The 19,674-nt window shown below is 39.2% G+C and overlaps 1 protein-coding gene across 1 annotated transcript in view; it reads left to right on the top strand.

Moving 5' to 3' along the window:
• Nucleotides 1-15,893, top strand: part of NOX3 (NADPH oxidase 3) — a 67,865-nt gene extending 51,972 nt beyond the window's left edge. Inside the window, exons 12-13 of the mRNA XM_004011426.6 lie at nucleotides 2,149-2,273; nucleotides 13,812-15,893. Coding sequence (XP_004011475.2) covers nucleotides 2,149-2,273; nucleotides 13,812-13,938 — 252 coding nt within the window. The 3' untranslated portion in view covers nucleotides 13,939-15,893. The remainder of the gene's footprint in view (nucleotides 1-2,148; nucleotides 2,274-13,811) is intronic.
• The last annotated feature ends 3,781 nt before the right edge of the window (nucleotides 15,894-19,674 follow it).

Below are 19,674 nucleotides of genomic sequence, written 5' to 3'. Positions count from 1 at the left end.
CTCCATGGGGTCACAGAGAGTCGGACACTACTGAAATGACTAAGCACAATTGTGCACATGGTCTGTCCCTTCCTCCAATGACCAGTTCCTCACAGAGCGGAGACCTTCTCTCTTTCTTCTTTGTACTCAGATTCATAACCTTCTGCCTGCCTAGGGCAATCACTTAACGATTGTAGGTGGAAGTGACTTGACGTCACAAATTATTTGGAAAGTGTAATAATTCATTTTTAGCTGGGATGGCCAATTTGAAGGTACAGGAAGAATTCTACCCAGAAATATGTTTGGGGAGTTTAAGATGCAGTCCTCTGCTCAGGTAGGAAGATGATAGTTTGGGAGAGAAAGTTTGATTCGCTTATGTAGCTGATGCTAATTGGGTTGTGAAAATGGAAGTTCTTTGGGGAGTAGTGGTCTGCAAGAGATTCAGAGAGCTGAGCTAGAGACTGGGAAGGCAGTCTTCCCATGTGGAGACAGGGGAATAGGATAACAAAATAACAATTACTGTTTCTTGAATCAGAACAAGAACCAGAGAGAAGTAGAAGGACTAGGATTTTGTAATGAAAATAGAATCAGGAAGCAGTGCTTGGCCACATGGTAAAGAAGCCAAGAAGAATAAGGCCCGAGTTGTTCATTGGATTTGGCACTTAGTCAAAATGGGAATCGACTGTCCCTGGCTTCTTCCACCCACTGCTGGAACCAGTTTCCTCAGCGAAAGGGCTGTGGGGACACAAAAATTCCATTCTAATCTGGAGGCCGATACAACTCTGACCTTGAGTTCCAGTTCTAATAACGGGGCTTCTGCTTGTTTCCAAGTCTCAGTCCTCAACTATCACTTCTGTTCTTAGCCTTGAACTCTTGTCTTGTATTTTATGCTTTACTCTCCTTCTTGATAAACCTGCCTAAGAAGCAGGCACTGCCTGATGTTTGCCAGTTTTCCCTCTCTTGCCTGAAGTCCTCTTCCCAAGCTCAGTTCTTATAGTAGCCCTGCTACCTGAGCTCAGACTTGCCTAATGGCACCTCCCTGCAGCCTGGATTTCTGTGACTCCACCAAAGTCTCCATCAGTGCTGCTACTCGAACTGGTCAGAGGAATTGAACCAATGAAGTACCCAAGGGTAAAAACCGTGAGCTCAAGAGTTTTGGAGGGGCCTGAGCAGAGCAAACACAGATCTCAGGAGTTAAGAAGCAAGAACCCTTCCTACCTATCAGAGTTCAGCATGGGCTGAAACAGATGATAGCAACGTATAAACTCATCACTAGGCATGGCTATGCCCCAGGCTCTTACTTATCAACTACCTGATGCCTGGGTGCTTTTGTGCAATTCAAAGGCAAACCGTTGGCCACAGAGCTCTAATCTTGCTCTTTACTAGGTCTGGCAACCTGTTCTGCCTGCCAGACTCAACATCCTCCTAGCATTTGAACTTGAACACAGATCGTTTCACTCCAAAAGGCAGATCTAACTGTAAAATCCAGCTTCACTCTAGGCATTTTCTATCACTTTAATCTGTCAGGGCCCTTCTCAGATCCCTAAGGTTTACTGTGAAGTAAACAGGGGCAGGGAGAAGGCAATGGCACCCCACTCCAGTATTCTTGCCTGGAAAATCCCATGGACGGAGGAGCCTGGTGGGCTACAGTCTATGGGGTCACAAGGAGTCGGATACGACTGAGCGACTTTACTTTCACTTTTCACTTTCCTGCATTGGAGAAGGAAATGGCAACCCACTCCAGTGTTCTTGCCTGGAGAATCCCAGGGACAGGGGAGCCTGGTGGGCTGCCGTCTATGGGGTCACACAGAGTCGGACACGACTGAAGTGACTTAGCAGTAAGCAGCAGCAAACAGGTGCAGAGCTAGAAATTAGTTTTTGAGAAATTTGGCAGGAAAAAATTAGCTTAGTGTCTGCTTTCCCTTACCTCTTTTCACTATATTACCTGCATCCTGTCAAGAAAAATCTTTCTAGGCTCACGTTTCTGCATGTCAACCACATAGAAGGCACTTTGTTTCAATAGTGCTCAGGTGGAATACAAAGAATTTCCCATTTTAAAAAAATTGTGTGTTAAATCTGCAAATGAGCATAATTACTTCATCCTTATTTATTAGAGATTTTTTTTTTTTCCCTCTGAACACCCATCTGATACCACAATTTTTACTTTAGGCTTTTCACATAGCTTTACATTGGGATGAAAATGCTGATGTGATTACAGGATTAAGGCAGAAAACCTTCTATGGAAGACCCAACTGGAATCATGAGTTCCAGCAGGTCGCCTTCAGTCACCCCAGGTGAGCAGCTCTCTCTCCTCTGCCTCTTGGGAGCCTCCAGGAGAGACACAGTCCTCCATCACTGCGGGAATGGAAAGCAGCTCTTGAGCACAAATCAGTTAATCCACAGCAGTGGGCCTCTTGTTTAGAGGTTAAACATTGACCTTAGAAAAAGTAATCGTGGGATATTTCAGGAACCACAAACCTATGCATGACCATCTTACAACATCTGACAAGTGTCAACTGCATTGAAAGTTTTCATTATTGTTGTTTAGTCGCTAAGTCAGGTCTGGAACTTTTGCAACCCCGTAGACTGTAGCTCTCTGTCCGTGGGATTTCCCAGGCAAGAATACTGGAGTGGGTTGCCATCTCCTTCTCCAGGGGATCTTCCTGACCCAGGGATCGAACCCATGTCTCCCGCATTTGCAGGTGGATTCTTTACCACTGAGCTACCAGGGAAGCCCTAAAATTTTTAATACTTAAACTCAATTGAAGATGGCATTCCTTTTTAATTTTTATTTATTTACTTATCAAACCAGCCTCTAATATGTCTTTGCATTAAATGTTTAGGATGGATTATTTGTGGGCCAAAAGAAATAGAGCTGAAGAAGAACTTAGGGATTATCTTTATCTTTATTTATTTTCTAAATTAATTTTTATTGGAGTATAGTTGATGCACAACGTTGTGTTAGTTTCTGCTTATAGCAAAGTGTCTCAGTAATACATATATTCTGTTCCACAATCTTTTCCACCATGGATTATCACAGGCTACTAAATATAGTTCCCTGTACCATACAGTAGGACCTTGTGGTTTATTCATACTACACATATACTAGTTTGCATCTGCTAATCCCAAACTAGCAAACCTTCCATTCCCCATCCTCCTACTCTTTGGCAACCAGAAATCTGTTCTCTGCATCTGTGAATTGTTCCTGTTTCATAGATATGTTCATTTGTGTCGTATTTTAGGTTCTACATACACATGCCAGCATGTGGTATTTGTCTTTCTCTTTCTGACTTACTTCAGCTAGTATGATAATCTCTAGGTCCAGAAGATGGTATTTCTTAAACTGCCTATGCCTTCAAGAAATCTTGGGTAAACACAATTGATCTGTAATTACTCAACTGGAGAATTCACTTACGCCAAACTGTAAACTGTACCTAAAGCATATCTTGCAAAGCAGAAAAAAATATTCTAAAACCAAGCATGAATTTAGGAGTCTGAATACCTGGTTGTAAATCCTGGCTCCATCATTAATACCAATTTACCTTGAACAGATAATTTAACTTGGCTCTGACCATCCCCTTCTCTGTAAACTGCAAATAATAAAACTGTTTACCTCCTAGGCTTCTGTGAGGATTAACTGTGTGAATTTTAAAGGGCCTAAAACACTGCTTTGAGTTCAGTGTTAGCTGCAATCATTGTTAATTATTAGTTCAGCTCAGTTCAGTTCAATCTCTCAGTTGTGTCCGACTCCCTGCAACTCCATGGACTGCAGCACGTCAGGCATCCCTGTCCATCACCAACTCCCAGAGCTTGCTCAAACTTGTCCATCGAGTCAGTGATGCCATTCAACCATCTCATCCTCTGTTGTCCTCTTCTCCTTCTGCCTTCAACCTTTCCCAGCATCTTTTCCCAGGTCCTTTTCCAGTGAGTCAGTTCTTTGTATCAGGTGGCCAAAGTATTGGAGTTTCAGCTTCAGCATCAGTCCTTCCAATGAATATTCAGGACTGATTTCCTTTAGGATGTACTGGTTTGATCTCCTTGCAGTCCAAGGGACTCTCAAGAGTCTCCTCCAACACCACAGTTTAAAAGCATCCATTCTTTGTTGCTCAGCTTTCTTTATAGTCCAACTCTCACATCCATACATGACTACTGGAAAAACCATAGCTTTGACTAGATGGATTTTTGTTGGCAAGGTAATGTCTCAGCTTTTTCATTATCCTCTTTCACTTTCATCAAGAGACTCTTGAATTCTTCTTCACTTTCTGCCATAAAGGTGGTGTCATCTGTGTATCTGAGATTACTGATACTTTTCCTAGCAGTCTTGATTCCAGCTTGTGCTTTGTCCAGCCCGACATTTCGCATGATGTACTCTGCATATAAGTTAAACAAGAAGGGTGACAATATACAGCCTTGAGGTACTCCTTTCCTGATTTGGAACCAGTCTCTTGTTCCATGTCAAGTTCTAACTGTTGCTTCTTGACCTGAATATAGATTTCTCAGGAGGCAGGTAAGGTGGTCTGGTATTCCCATCTCTCTAAGAATTTTACAGTTTGCTGTGATCCACACACTGAAAGATTTTGGCATAGTCAATGAGGCACAAGTAAATCTTTTTCTGGAACTCTCTTGCTTTTTCAATGATCCAACGGATGTTGGCAATTTGATCTCTGGTTCCTCTGCTTTTTCTAAATCCAGCTTAAACATCTGGAAGTTCATAGTTCACATACTGTTGAAGCCTAGCTTGGAGAATTTTGAGCATTATTTTGCTAGTGTGTGAGATGAGTTTTAATAAAAAACTTAAGTATGACCACTATATGATAAGGTTCAGAATAGAAGAGGAAGAGCATTTGCTCTGGGACCATAAGACAAGAGTGAAGGCTGTGTTTTCTGATTCTGGAAGATACTGACTGTGTGAGAAACCAGGGAGCCTGTTTGAGCTTTTGGGGCCCAGTGTAAAACATGCATGATTCTATACATTCACATTTTTATCCTCATAATTTAAAAATAAATAGTATGTTGAAACACTTGGTGAAGTACAAAGTACTGATACAAAGATTTTGTTGTTATTTATATATATTGTCTAAATCGGTCATTGTTCTGAACCCACATCATCTACAGGTCTTGGAAGCAGCATGTCCTAATATTGTCTTTGTTTAAAGAATAGTTTCCACTTTTGAGGAAAGACCTGAGGGAGGTAAGGAGCTGGCAAGTGTGCCATGTGGGCAACTGGGAAAAAGCAAAAGGGCAGCATGTGCCAAGGCCCTGAGACTGCAGATACTGTTCCTGGAATGATCCAGGAGGCCATGAATCAGGTTGCTATGTTCTTCTTTTGGAAAAAAAATTATTCATCTGATAAATGTTTTACACTCAATTTTTAATTATCATGGGACTAATGTTCCCACATTGCAGGCTTTTGACAGGGGCATGTCAAAAGCATATCTTTGTCTTTAAGCTTTTATAGATAAGACTGCTCTTTTCTGTGCTGTTTTTGTTGTTGTTCAATCATGTTTGACTCTCTGTGACTCCTTGGACTATAGCATACTAGGTTCTTCTGTCCTCCCCATCTCCCAGAGTTTGCTCAAATTCATGTCCATTGAGTGGGTGATGCTCTCTAACCATCTCATCCTCTGCTGCCCACTTCTCTTGCTGCCCACTTCTCTTTCAATCTTTCCCAGCATCAGGGTCTTTTCCAATAAATTGGTTCTTCGCATCAGGTGGCAAAGTATTGGAGCTTCAGCTTCAGCATCAGTCCTTCCAATGAATATTCAGAGTTGATTTCCTTTAGGATTGACTGGTTTGATCTCCTTGCTGTCCAAGGGACTCTCAAGAGTCTTCTCCAACACCAAAGTTCAAAAGCATCAATTCTTCAGTACTCCAACTTTATGGTCCAATTCTCACATCCATACATGACAACTGGAAAAACCATAGCTTCGATTGTCCCTTATCGATGCTTCATGTTGTATTTGTTTATTTGTGCTACATATGAAGTTTACAGCCCAGTAAGAAGACCTTTCAGAACAAACCATTTAATTATCTCCCTTCCCTCAGAAAGGTGTAAACCAGAAACACAGCACCAAGAGATGGAGGGTAGAACTGTATTTGCACAAACTCTTCCTCCAAAATCACATTGCATTGTGCTGAGAATTGAGTCTGTCCGACTCTGCAGGGAGTGAGGAGTAGAGAACAGTTTGAAAGTGGGAAAATCATACAGCTGTCACTTTTCTCATTGCCTTGTGACACATGTGTTCATTCCTTTTCAAAAGCCATAATCGAAGTATAGTATATACATGTACTTAGAGCCCAGTTGAATTTTTCAGCACAAGAGTTATGGGAACTCTCTCTTCCCAATGGAAGACTTCATCTCTTCCAGAGTTTAAAAAAAAAAAAAAAAAACACGAGGTTTGGATGTCACTGAATCAAGCCTCTATATCATACTTCCTAGTCCCAGTTCTAAAAATAGTGTATCTGTAACAACCTTAGACTCTCTAACACTGCAATGTATTATACAACTTCAACTATCAATGTAATTAACATTAGACATGTGTTACTGTTGTTGTTGCTGTTGTTCACTCACTAAGTCATGTCCAACTCCTTGCCACCGAAAGGACTGTAGCCTACCAGGCTTCTCTGTCCTTCACTGTCTCCTAGAGTTTGTTCAGATTCATATCCATTGAGTTGGTGATGCCATCCATCTCATCCTGTCATCCCCTTCTCCTCCTGCTCTCAGTCTTTCCCAGCATCATGGTCTTTTTCAATGAGTTGGCTCTTCACATCAAGCGGCCAAAGTATTGAAGCTTCAGATTCAGCATCAGTCCCTCCAGTGAATATTTAGGGTTGATTTCCTTTCAGATTCACTGGTTAGGAAAGCTCAATTATCCTTTTATACATGGAATGCCAGATTCCTGGGAAAAGACAAGTCACCAGTAGAAGGCTTAGCACTACTCTTCCAAAAGACTTTTTAAATAACCTCCTTAAAGTAATTTTGTTTTCTGCTGTGTAAAAGAAGATTTATGTTTAATGAAGCTTTTAATGAAGACATCACAGAAAGAGAATGCCAATAGAATCTAATTTTTAAACAAGAAAATCTAATATTGAGAAGTATTTCAATATCCTGGCCTTTGCCAAGTTATAAATAAAACACACAATTCAATTATTGTTCTGCACAAAGAACAAAGTCACATTAATTTTCCTCAAGATGGTTATTAAAGAGATAAACAGTATGTTTTCCCCCTGATTATGTCAAGGAGATGTTTGTTCCCAAGCTTCATTGGTTACTCATAGAAGACAGGTCTGTCCTGTCATTAGCTCATATCTTTTGGCAAAGATGGGCCAGAAAGAATTGGTGGATTTGTTCATGGCCTCAGAAAAGCTTCTTTGTTCTTGAGGGTCTTTGAAGTAGGCTCTCAACCATTTCTATTCATCAGTGCAAAGCAGAGTATTCTTAGGGCTTACTCTTTTAAAAACGTTTACCTGTTCATTTAAAGCAGGAGTCTGTGCTTGTTCTAAGAAGAAGGAGTTAAATCAAAAGAATAATAGAAAGAGCGGCAAAAATATGTTTTTTACAGAACATGAGAAACAGCACCAAAAATAAAGCTTGAAGGGAAGCAGATCAAAGAGAACAGTGCAAGCTATAAAGGAAGCAGAAAATTGCAAAAATAACAGTAATAGAGAAATAAATTGATGGGCATCAGAATGAATACAAATAAGGAAAGGGAAAGAAAAAATTTTAAAGAGATCAAAGACAGAAAGTAGAAAATAGGGAAGTATACTCTGTTGTTTTTATGTGCAATTAATTTTCATAATTGTATCAGCTGTATAACAAACGCACAAGTATAATTTTAAAAGAAGATCAACAAACAGTAAGTGGACACGTAAAAAGTAAGTCTTTTATTGACATGGCCAAACTGACATGCATGGAACTATTGTTGTACGTTGCTTAAGTTAGACAAGCACAGAAAATTACTTTAAACTCACAAACAATGGAAATTATCCTCTTAATTAAAATATAAATGTTAATTAAATACACACATTGATATCTGTGTCTTATTCATCTTTAGAAATGCATGTCTTATACAAAAATGGGAGCTACATATCATTATTTGTAGATGGTACTGTGATTCCAAGCTTTAGGCAAATATTCAGAAAATCAGGAAATTGTTTCCAAGAAGGTAGCCAGAATGAAAATAAATATATCTTTATCACATCTAGCTACTTTTTGATAAACACATATTATGTGTGTGCTCAACCTTCTGTATTGGTAGGTCTGTTGTTTTTAATTAATTGAACAAAATGATATTCCATAAGACTTCAATCTTTGATCTTACTTTTCACATAATATTTATAGTTTGCCACTTTTGACTTATCTACTAATAACTTCACCATGCCTTGTAGGCGTAAAACTTTATGCAATTAATTATGATAAAAACTTAGAAGATCTGATCATTTTTTCATAGCTTCAGTAGAAGTGTTTCTTTTCTCTGGAAGAAAAAATAAAGAATAGAAGAATACTACCATTTGTTAGAACAGTACAACCCCAAAGTGAAGAAAGATGCCGACACTGGGAGCTTCTGATCCATGCTACATGAATGCATTTTAGACCACCCATTGTTTTCAGAAATGTAAAAATACCTTTCTACTAAATTGAGTAAATGTGTCCACCTGGAGCCACATTTGCTTGTGTGCACACCCTCCAATTCTCATTTATGTGTACATATGCACAAAATGTTTTTAAATGATATTTTTAAGAAATTAACATTCTGATTATAGCACACAAGTCTGTCTGTCTAAAAGGATATCCTAAACATTCCTTATATGACTAAATTGCTCAGAATATTCAAAGAAATAGACTTTGGTAGAAATTCCACACAAAACAAATTATAGCTTCAAGAGAAAAAGAAAGCCACCATAAACTTATGACTGGGCATTGTTAGCATACGCAAATAGTATCTTTCCATCAGAGGACATCCAGTCCTCCTGTTAAGATCAAGTGAAGATTCACTGAAAATTGATGGCATTACTCCATTTGTGGTAGGTGGGATTAGGGAGGTGGGTGAACACACGGTAAATGTATCGTTATTCTTCAGTTCTTTTGGGGAATTATCTATTGAAGCATTCAGTTCAGTTCAATTGCTGGGGAGTGTCCGACTCTTTGCGACCCCATGAACTGCAGCATGCCAGGCCTCCCTGTCCATCACCAACTCCTGGAGTTCACCCAAACCTATGTGCATTGAGTCGGTGATGCCATCAAACCATCTCATCCTCTGTCGTCCCCTTCTCCTCCTGCCCTCAATCTTTCCCAGCATCACGGTCTTTTCAAATGAGTCAGCTCTTTGCATCAGGTGATACAGCAAAAACATTAGGATATTTCTGTGTGATGTATTTCTGTGGGAGGTGTATGTTTTCAAAGTTTTGTCAGAGGAAGGAGGGAACCCAATTGGCAGAAACATAGCTCTGCCATGGGGATCCAGTACTACAAGTCAGCTGCTTTCATTTCTCTCCCCTATTTTAATCATGAGGGGCTTCCCAGGTGGCGCAGTGGTAAAGAATCTGCCTGCCAATGCAGGAGACCCAAGAAATGCAGGTTTGATCCCTGGGTCAGGAAGATCTCCTGGAGAAAGAAATGGCAACCCACTCCAGTATTCTTACCTGGAGAATTCCATGAACAGAGAAGCCTGGTGGGCTACAGTCCATGGGGTTGCAAAGAGTTGAACATGACTGAGCAAACACAACAACACACATTTGTAACCATGATGCTCTCAAAGGCAGCAACTTTGTGCCCCTCAGAGCCAAGTCCAGTCACCAGCTTTAGCTAGTGAACGGACCATGAGAAGGATGAGGAATCTGGGACAAGAGCGCTGAGTCACCAAAGAAGATGGAGTTGGTGGGAAGAGCTAGGGAAGTGTGTCAGCCACGTGCAAACACCGTTAGGGATGCCTGTAGCCCCTAATCAACCCCCCGAGTAATTAGGTCTCAACAAAAGGTAGCAGAGGAGGCTGCTACAAATAATCGGGAGGCGGGTTTTTTTTAAAAAAATGCCCAACGCAGTTATCATCTCAGGTTACAAAAGGGAAGGTGTGCAAAATGTAATTATGAGATGAATTATTTGTAGGCTTCTCTAATGAAAAGCATTCTCTAGAAAAGATTAAATAGAAGTCTGATAGTGAGTTCATTGTCTGATAGTGAGCTTGTAGTTCTCATTGTCTTCTTTCTAAGCCTCCATAAATCCACAGGAAGCTTCTGTTTATCGATTTTATTTGCAGAGTACACTCAGGGCATAAAGTAATTTGATTTTTTTAAAATGGGGTTTAGGGTCTGCCCCTATAGGGTTATAACTTACCAATCATAAGAGCCAACACATAAAAACAAACACGCAATTTAAAGAGAGCAGGGCTCAAGATGGGAGAACCTGGGAAGCCAGCAAGGTGGTGGGATTACACTCGCTCTCCCATATATCCGCTGGCCAGAAACCTCCTGGGAAGTGACATTTTGGCTGCCTTTCATGCATGGCATCACGGAACTGTTCTGAAAACTGCATCAAGCCCACAAAAAAATGAGCACAATAGTCATTTAGCAAATAAGAGGGGAAGAAGAGAATTTTCTGTATTGTTTATCAGAGCTAAAAATGCTGTTAATGTTAACCATCTCTGCAGCTTGTGTAAAATTTGTCCTTTCCCCATCAAAGTCAGATGCCCAGACTGATCAATGCTGCTAATGTTGTCCCCAATCCAATGCCTCCCGTGTGTGCAGACCCTGCAACTTGCAGGCTGTAAACTGAAGAATAATGCCTTGTGTTTTTATACTTCTTTTACAGAGAATCTTTTTTTTTTTTTTCATTCTGAGCATTCGTGGGTAATTAAACTTTATAGAGGAATGTTTTTTTCTTTAGCAACCCCATTAGGGTTCTGTTGCACTTGTCCGTTGCCTCATAAAAGAAGAAAAAAAATGCTGCCACATCAGAGCCTTTTCTACTTTGTGAGGCTTCTTGGCTCCTTGCTTCACAGTGAGGCTTCGTGATGAGAAAGGTCCATACTTGAAATCACAAACGCCGAGGCAAGGAAGCAAGGCACACAAAAGAATGCCATGTATGGGGACCATAATGCACAGAGAGCTAAGGGACAACTGGCCTTTCTGCCTTAGTGGAAGGTAGACGATGAAGGGCCTTTGTGAGACTTTTTGGAGATTACATAACCATGACAGTTACATAAATACAGACACACGTGTACTCAGCTGTGCAGTGTTATAGCCGCAGCTTCAAAAAGGGAAGGGTAGCTGTGAACTGCTGGGGACACCAGGGGTACACCTGGCAGCCAGCAATCAGAGTCCTTTGAAATGGAATCTTAAAGGCAGAGCATCAAAGAGCATCTTCATGGTCTGCGAACAGTCACACGTGGCTGCAAACGAAAGGGCAATCTTAGCCTGTTGGGAATGGACCAGTGGGCAATCTCTTCAGTGACACCTACACTAATGGAAAAATATCACCACCCGTAACAGTGTCTTTGAACATAGAAGCAAGGTTGCCTCTGGGCATCAGACTCCTCAAGGGGAAGGCTTTTGCCTGACCCATCTATCATTCAAACTGCGGCAGTGCAGAACTCCAAAAACCTAGTACAAGCCTGGGCAGGAGGGGAGGATAGGGGAGAATGGACACATGTATATGTATGGCTGAGCCCCTTCACTGTTCACCTGAACTATCACAACATTATAGCCAGCTATACCCCAATACAAAGTAAAAAAAAAAAAAAATAGATGAACACTTCAGATTAAAAAAAAAATCCTAGTGCAAGAGTGCTGATGCAGGAAGTCTGTAATCACTGCTCGGTTAACAGCGCACGTCACATCCTGTGGTCAGCTTCGTGGAGCAGGCAGACATAATGTAGGTTGTAATGTCAGCTAACCATTCTTGACAGCTCACTACGTGCTAAGTCTGATCTAACCCTCACAGAGGCACTTAGGAGTTTGGTATAGAACTGTCACCATGGACAAAGTCCCCAAAGGGGGACTTTGGGAAGCTAATTAACATGCCCAGCAATGAAGAGATGAATCAACAGCTCTCAACCATTGGCTGATATTTCCATGTGTGTTAGTTGCTCAGTCGTGTCTGACTCTTTGAGACCCCATGAACTTTAGCTGAGCCACCAGGGAAGTCTCACTTTCTCCAAGGGATCATCCCAATCCAGGGATCGAATTCAGGTCTCCTGCATTGGAAGTAGAGTCTTTACTGTCTGAGCCACTAGAGAAGCCCATAAACACCTTTAAATTACTTCATTAAGTCATAAACTCATATTTTTCCCAGTGGGAAGCGTTTCCTGAAAAAGTGTTTTCCATAGGAATAATCTCTTTAAAAATAATACTTAAACATTTTAAACATATTGTCATTTACAAACGAATCCACTTGATAAGTTCCTTTGAAGCTAGAGTTTGAAATGTAATTGAACCATCAATTTCTACCATGGCTATTATTGTTCAGGAACACATAATTAAATGTGGAATCAATACATGGCAGAGAATCATGTTAACACACAAGCTAAGAAGAATGAGGTTATAGAGGTGCTTCTCAACAAACACGATATGAGGAGGTAAAGGTGGTGTGGAGGGCTGGTCCTGAAGTTCAAGGAATTTTCTAAGATAGTATTTCTCAGAGGATAGCTCAAAGGGCCATGTGCTTTAATAGCACCTGGGAGGCTTGCTAAAAATGCATTCCTTGGATTCAAGCCTGAGACTCTGTTTTAATAATCTGTCTAGATAATCTTATGCCTAGCAAAGTATGAGAACTTTTGACCCAGACTCGAACCCACTAATTAAGCTGGTGCCAGAGATTAGAAAAAAGTTACAAGGAATAGTGCAATACAAGATAAGGGAAATCACGTCTTCTTTAAGTCCCTGTAGAGACTGGCCGCTCCCACTTTTCAGAGACAACCTGAATCCTGGTGCTAACTCATTATTTATATATAAGAAGAGCCAGCAGTTGTGTTTTTAAGGGATTGGAGCAGCCCTGGGACATTCATTATATGCAAAAACATCCCTTCAACACTGTTTTCTGAAATGCCATAATTAGGGAGGAGAACTTTGAGGTGACTTCATTTTCAGTAATGTGATTTTCCTTTCCAACTCTTCCTTTTGGCCTTCTTTGAAAATTAAAGTAATTCCAACAGGAGAAGTAAGCAAAAGTTGCTAGAACCTTTGTATAAATGATCTTAACTATGAAAAGGCAGAGTTGAAAAATAGTAATAATTAACACTTTTTAAACCTTTTGGAATGTATTATCTCATTTTGCTTTGGATAAAACATACCACGTAGTCACTATAATCTTGGTACAACTCATGTTGAGATTGAGATTCATAGTCTTGCTCTCAAGACCATGCAGATAATAGGGAACAAAGCCATTTATTCATTTCTTCAGCAAACGAATACTGGCTGTCTACCCAGGATTACAGAGATGAGTAAGACAGACCAGGTTCTTGCTTTCAGGGAGGTGACATTCTAACCACCCATCCAAGAGAAGGCTAATCAAGGTCACGACCAAAATTCCACCCAATATCACCTCTATAACGAAACGCCTTCATCTGTCATCACGGCGCCTGCCAACCTCAACCTTCTTCACATCACCTATCAGTATCCCACAGCATCTTGTGATACAGAGCTTAACAGGATTCTGGGAACCTATGAGAACACGGTGCTAAAAGTAGGAGAAACGATTTTAAGGAAAAAAGAAAGTGGTGGAGAAAAATACATAAAGTCACAACCGCGGCTACTCACTAACTGTACCCTTCTGTCTTGGCTGCTGGCTGGCCTTGCCCTGTGTAACACGCTCTCTTCTTGTCTCACCTCCACCGCAGCAGCAACATTGGCGTGTTCTTCTGTGGACCCAAAGCTCTCTCAAAGATACTTCAAAGAATGTGCCGAGTATATTCATCCGCTGACCCCAGGGGCGTTCACTTTTATTACAACAGAGAAAGCTTCTAGACTTTGGAGGAAAAAAAAAATCCACGTGTTGTGTAAGTGGCTACAATCATATAGGTCAAGCGTCAGGAAACTTTTCCCCAAAAGTGCCAGATAATAATTATTTTAGATTTTGTGGACCGTATGGTCTCAGTTGCAACTACTCAACTCTGCCTTTGCAAGCACCAAAGTAGCCCCTGTATCTTAACAAATGGAGGTGGCTGTGTTCCAGTAAAACTTTATTTATGGACACTGAAACCAAATTTCATATAATTTTCTTGTCATAAAATATTCTTCTTTTGATTTGTTCTCAACAATTTTAAATGTAAGACATTCTTAGCTCATGGGTTGTCCGAAAATGGGTGGTGGGCCAGATTTGACTTGTAGGCAGTAGTTTGCTGAGCCCTGATATAGGTCATCTTTCCCAAGCTTGTTTTCATGCTTAACAATACGTCCAAATGGAAACCGGCATGGCTGCTTGGCTCATAGCCTCCTTTAGAAGTCATTTCAAATTTCATCTCCCTGATGGCAGAGACATCTGCCTTGTATCCAAACCTGATCTTTTCTGCTTTAAACTTAAGCTCCTTTGTGCTTTTTTCATCCTCTATAGATCTGAGAAATCACCAATGGGGGTTATCTTTCACAAAAATCCTTTCTCTACTTGAAAATGATAATAAAATCATCCTTTACCTATCCCTTTTCTAGTCCAAACAACACTGAACTCTTAACTTTTCATCCAAGGATATATACCCTAGCCCTTCAATCATTCTTGTTGCTCTTCTTCAAATCCATTTTCATTCTTCACATCCTTTTAAAATGTGTTGACTAAAATGAGATGTAACATTCTAATCTAAGCATGACTAGTAGTGTATAAAAGATTGATTTTTTTTAGAGCTTGAATGCCATATGCTTTTCAATACAGCTAAATTCTGTTTGCATCTCTTTGTTTGCTTCCTTCCACATTTCTTTCTTCCTCTCTTTTAATAAGTACTTTTTGTTACTATCACATTTTGATCTATGATCATCTTGATACTTACACCTCAGCTCAACTTCTACCCCACAAACATACTGGAATTTTTTTCTTTTTTATACTCTTATTGAGCCAGTATTTCCATGCCATGCAACTGCTTTATCCCAAAAATGTTCAGAAAATACTCTTCAGATTGTATAGTTTTCTCTACTGGTATCAATTCTTTTTTTAGAATTTTTCTTTCTAATATGTCAGTATTGTTTTTAATTCTATCACCAGATACTAATACTAGTATTTAGCTCAGTTTATCTCAAATCTTTTGTTCAGTGTTCAAGTTTAGACTCCTTTCTTTAAATTCAAGTTATTAAATCCAAAGGACTCCAGGATGAATTTTTGTTACTGCCTGTTAATATGAGCACCCAGTTGGGAACCTATTAAAGATAACTAACCATTGAGAATGGCGCATCGCCCTATACTGGCTTAGCTTAAAAATAAGATATCATATACAATGAAACAAAAACATGTATTGAAATTAAAACAGATTATGTTTTACAAATCCTTCTTATCTTTGTAGGTGGCCATTCTGCCATAGAACAGAATTTAATTGGTCTGACCTGATTTGTTTTTACAAATTTAGGCAGCCACTTAAGTTCTTCCAAGTATTTCTAAATTATAAATTGATCATTTGTTTTGCTTTATCCTCAAATATTAATGCTGATTCTGTAATTTCTAGGGTATATACTTAACTATATTCTAGGGGGAAAGTTAGGTATATCCTGATGTCTCAAAAACTATTTCTGCTAACTCTGCATTGTAATTTATTAGCATCATTAATTATTCCTTGGAGAATATCATCCAAATTCTATTCATTTTAGTACACCAAATCTTTGTCTATTTATTTCCCCATTTAAATTTGATTAGCCTTTACGACTAGGCATTTCTGTAGTCAAATATGTTTATCTAACATTTAGCAGGAAAATAAATATATTAAAATATTTTCTCTTGATTATATTCAATTCTTACTTTTCTTTTCCTGTTTATCTGTAAATAAAATGTACTCTCTAGTCAACTTTCTAATAAGTATACTTGTCATTAAAAATAGGTTTCAGTCTCTATAGATTTCTTTTAATTTTGTTATAAACCTAAAATTGTTCAAAACATACAAAAATTAAAGAAAAAAAAGATTTTGCTGCATTTGAAAAAAAATCTTTCCTGTTTGCATCTGTTTTTAGTTTTGAGCTTTAGGTTATTTCTTTAAATACCATGTAGAATCTGACCTATCTTGATAGTGAAAATACAAAAAAAAATCAATAGATTTCTTTAATGCAGCAATAACCAAATAGAAAATACAGATTTTTCAAAAAAGGAAATTGTCTATTTAAAATAGAAACAAAGATATAGCAAACATAAACTTATCTGACAAGAATTATGTAAGGTGATTTGATAATTAGCAAACATTTACAAAGAGACATGTTTAATTTGATAGAAATAACATGTTCCTAAATAGGAATATTAAGCATACCAAAAATATTTATTTGTTCTAAATTAATTAATAGATTAAATAAAATTACAATCAAAATTTTAATTCTCTTTAAAACTTTTTGAAATACTAGATATGCTAAAGTTTACCTAGAAGAATATATAAGCAAGAAGAAGCAAAAAAAAAAAGTAAAAAGGAAAAGAGAAGATAGAAAGAAAAAACAAGAGAGAAAGAAGAACAGAACAGAAAGAAAGAGAAGATAAGAAAGAGAAAAGAAAATTCAGCATCCAGAAGCATCATCATAAAACATAAGATCATAAAGTAACCAGAAAGATAACACTAAATTACTCAATAAACAACAATAAATTTGACAACTGCATTCTCAGAAGCAAAAGTAGAGACCAAATGATAATGAAGTAATATCTTCAATGTGCTGAAGGAACATAACTATAAATTGAGATTTTTGTGCTTAGTGAAGTTATTGGGCAAAAGTGGAGGCCAAAAAAAAAAAAAAAAAACAGTGAAGGCAAAATAACAGATATTTTCAAACAAAAGAATGACTCAGAATGCAGCCTCAGAGGAGTAGAGCAAGGTAGAATTCAAGTCAAACCACTGATCTCCTTTCTGCTTCAGAACTCTCTGTGCTTTTTTTTTTTTTTTAGATTTTATTTTACTATAAAGATCAAAACAGTATGGTACTGGCACAGAAATAGAAATATAGACCAATGGAACAAGATAGAAAGCCCAGAGATAAATCCATACACCTGTGGACATCTTTTCTTTGACAAAGGAAGCAAAAATATACACTGGAGAAAAGAGAGCCTCTTCAGCAAGTTGTGCTGGAAAAACTGGTCAACTATGTGTGAAAGAATGAAATTAGAACAGTTCCTAACACCATATACAAAAATAAACTCAAAGTGGATTGAAGACCTAAATGTAAGACCAGAAACTATAAAACTCTTAGAGGAAAACATAGGCAGAAAACTCTCTGACATAAATCACAGCAAGATCCTCTATGACCCACCTTCTAGAGTAGTGGAAATAAAAATAAAAACAAGCAAATGGGACCTAATTAAACTTAAAAGTTTTTGCACAATGAAGGAAACTATAAGCAAGATGAAAAGACAGCCTTCAGAATGAGAGAAAATAATAGCAAATGAAACAACTGCCAAAGAATTAATTTCTAAAATATACAAGCAGCTCATGCAGTTCAATACCAGAAAAACAGATAACCCAATCAAAAAGTGGAGAGAAGACCTAAATAGACATTTCACCAAAGTCATACAATTGGCTAATAGACACATGAAAAAATGCTTAACCATGCTCATTATCAGAGAAATGCAAATCAAAATTACAATGAGGTACTGATAGGGTGAATGATGTCGGATTCATGATCTCCGAAGAAGATTTAGCTTCCGGATCAGGGACCAGGCTTGATTACTCAGAGCTTTTATGTGGAAAAATTTTATTCCAGTGAAATAGGACAGAGAAAACTTCTGACATAGACATCAAAAGAGGGATGGAGAATGCCCCCCCAACTACTCTTATCAAGGCCTTATATAATTTTATCAGACCCACTCCCACAACATACATCCTAATACAAGATTAGTCAGAAGGTGCCTTTCCTATTAAGGAGAAACATGTCCTCAAGCAAGATACATTGTCGTCATGTAATCAGTTCAGTTCAGTTCAGTCGCTCAGTCGTGTCCGACTCTTTGCAACCCCATGAACCGCAGCACATCAGGCCTCCCTGTTCATCACCAACTCCCGGAGTTCACTCAGACTCAAGTCCATCGAGTCCGTGATGCCATCCAGCCATCTCATCCTCTTTCGTCCCCTTCTCCTCCTGCCCCCAATCCCTCCCAGCATCAGAGTCTTTTTAATGAGTCAACTCTTCGCATGAGGTGGCCGAAGTACTGGAGTTTCAGCTTTAGCATCATTCCTTCCAAAGACATCCCAGGGTTGATCTCCTTCAGAATGGACTGGTTGGATCTCCTTGCAGTCCAAGGGACTCTCAAGAGTCTTCTCCAACACCACAGTTCAAAAGCATCAATTCTTCGGCACTCAGCTTTCTTCACAGTCCAACTCTCACATCCATACATGACCACTGGAAAAACCATAGCCTTGACTAGACGGACCTTTGTTGGCAAAGTAATGTCTCTGCTTTTGAATATACTATCTAGGTTGGTCATAACTTTTCTTCCAAGGAGTAAGCGTCTTTTAATTTCATGGCTGCAGTCAGCATCTGCAGTGATTTTAGAGCCCCCCCAAAAAAAGTCTGACACTGTTTCCCATCTATTTCCCATGAAGTGATGGGACCGGATGCCATGATCTTCATTTTCTGAATGTTATAATCATTAGTACAGAGATTAAGGAAAAACATACCCTTGAGCCAGACCATTGTGAAAGTGCTGCACTCAATATGCCAGCAAGTGTGGAAAACTCAGCAGTGGCCACAGGACTGGAAAAGGGCAGTTTTCATTCCAATCCCAAAGAAAGGCAATGCCAAAGAATGCTCAAACTACCACACAATTGCACTCATCTCACACGCTAATAAAGTAATGCTCAAAATTCTGCAAGACAGGCTTCAGCAATGCGTGAACTGTGAACTTCCAGATGTTCAAGCTGGTTTTAGAAAAGGCAGAGGAACCAGAGACCAAATTGCCAACATCCACTGGATCATGGAAAAAGCAAGAGAGTTCCAGAAAAACATCTATTTCTGCTTTATTGACTATGCCAAAGCCTTTGACTGTGTGGATCACAATAAACTGTGGAAAATTCTGAAAGAGATGGGAATATAAGACCACCTGACCTGCCTTTTGAGAAACCTATATGCAGGTCAGGAAGCAACAGTTAGAACTGGACATGGAACAACAGACTGGTTCCAAATAGGAAAATGAGTACGTCAAGGCTGTATATTGTCACCCTGCTTACTTAACTTGTATGCAGAGTACATCATGAGAAATGCTGGGCTGGATGAAGCACAAGCTGGAATCAAGATTGCCAGGAGAAATATTCATAACCTCAGAAATGCAGATGACACCACCCTCATGGCAGAAAGTGAAGAACTAAAATGCCTCTTCATGAAAGTGAAAGAGGAGAGTGAAAAAGTTGGCTTAAAGCTCAATGTTCAGAAAACGAAGATCATGGCATCTGGTCCCATCACTTCATGGGAAATAGATGGGGAAACAGTGGAAACAGTGTCAGACTTTATTTTTGGGGCTCCAAAATCACTGCAGATGCTGACTGCAGCCATGAAATTAAAAGACGCTTACTCCTTGGAAGAAAAGTTATGACCAACCTAGATAGT

The sequence above is a fragment of the Ovis aries genome, chromosome 8 (assembly GCF_016772045.2).
Source record: "Ovis aries strain OAR_USU_Benz2616 breed Rambouillet chromosome 8, ARS-UI_Ramb_v3.0, whole genome shotgun sequence".
Taxonomy (NCBI): domain Eukaryota; kingdom Metazoa; phylum Chordata; class Mammalia; order Artiodactyla; family Bovidae; genus Ovis; species Ovis aries.
This window is presented reverse-complemented; position numbering and strand designations above follow the sequence as displayed.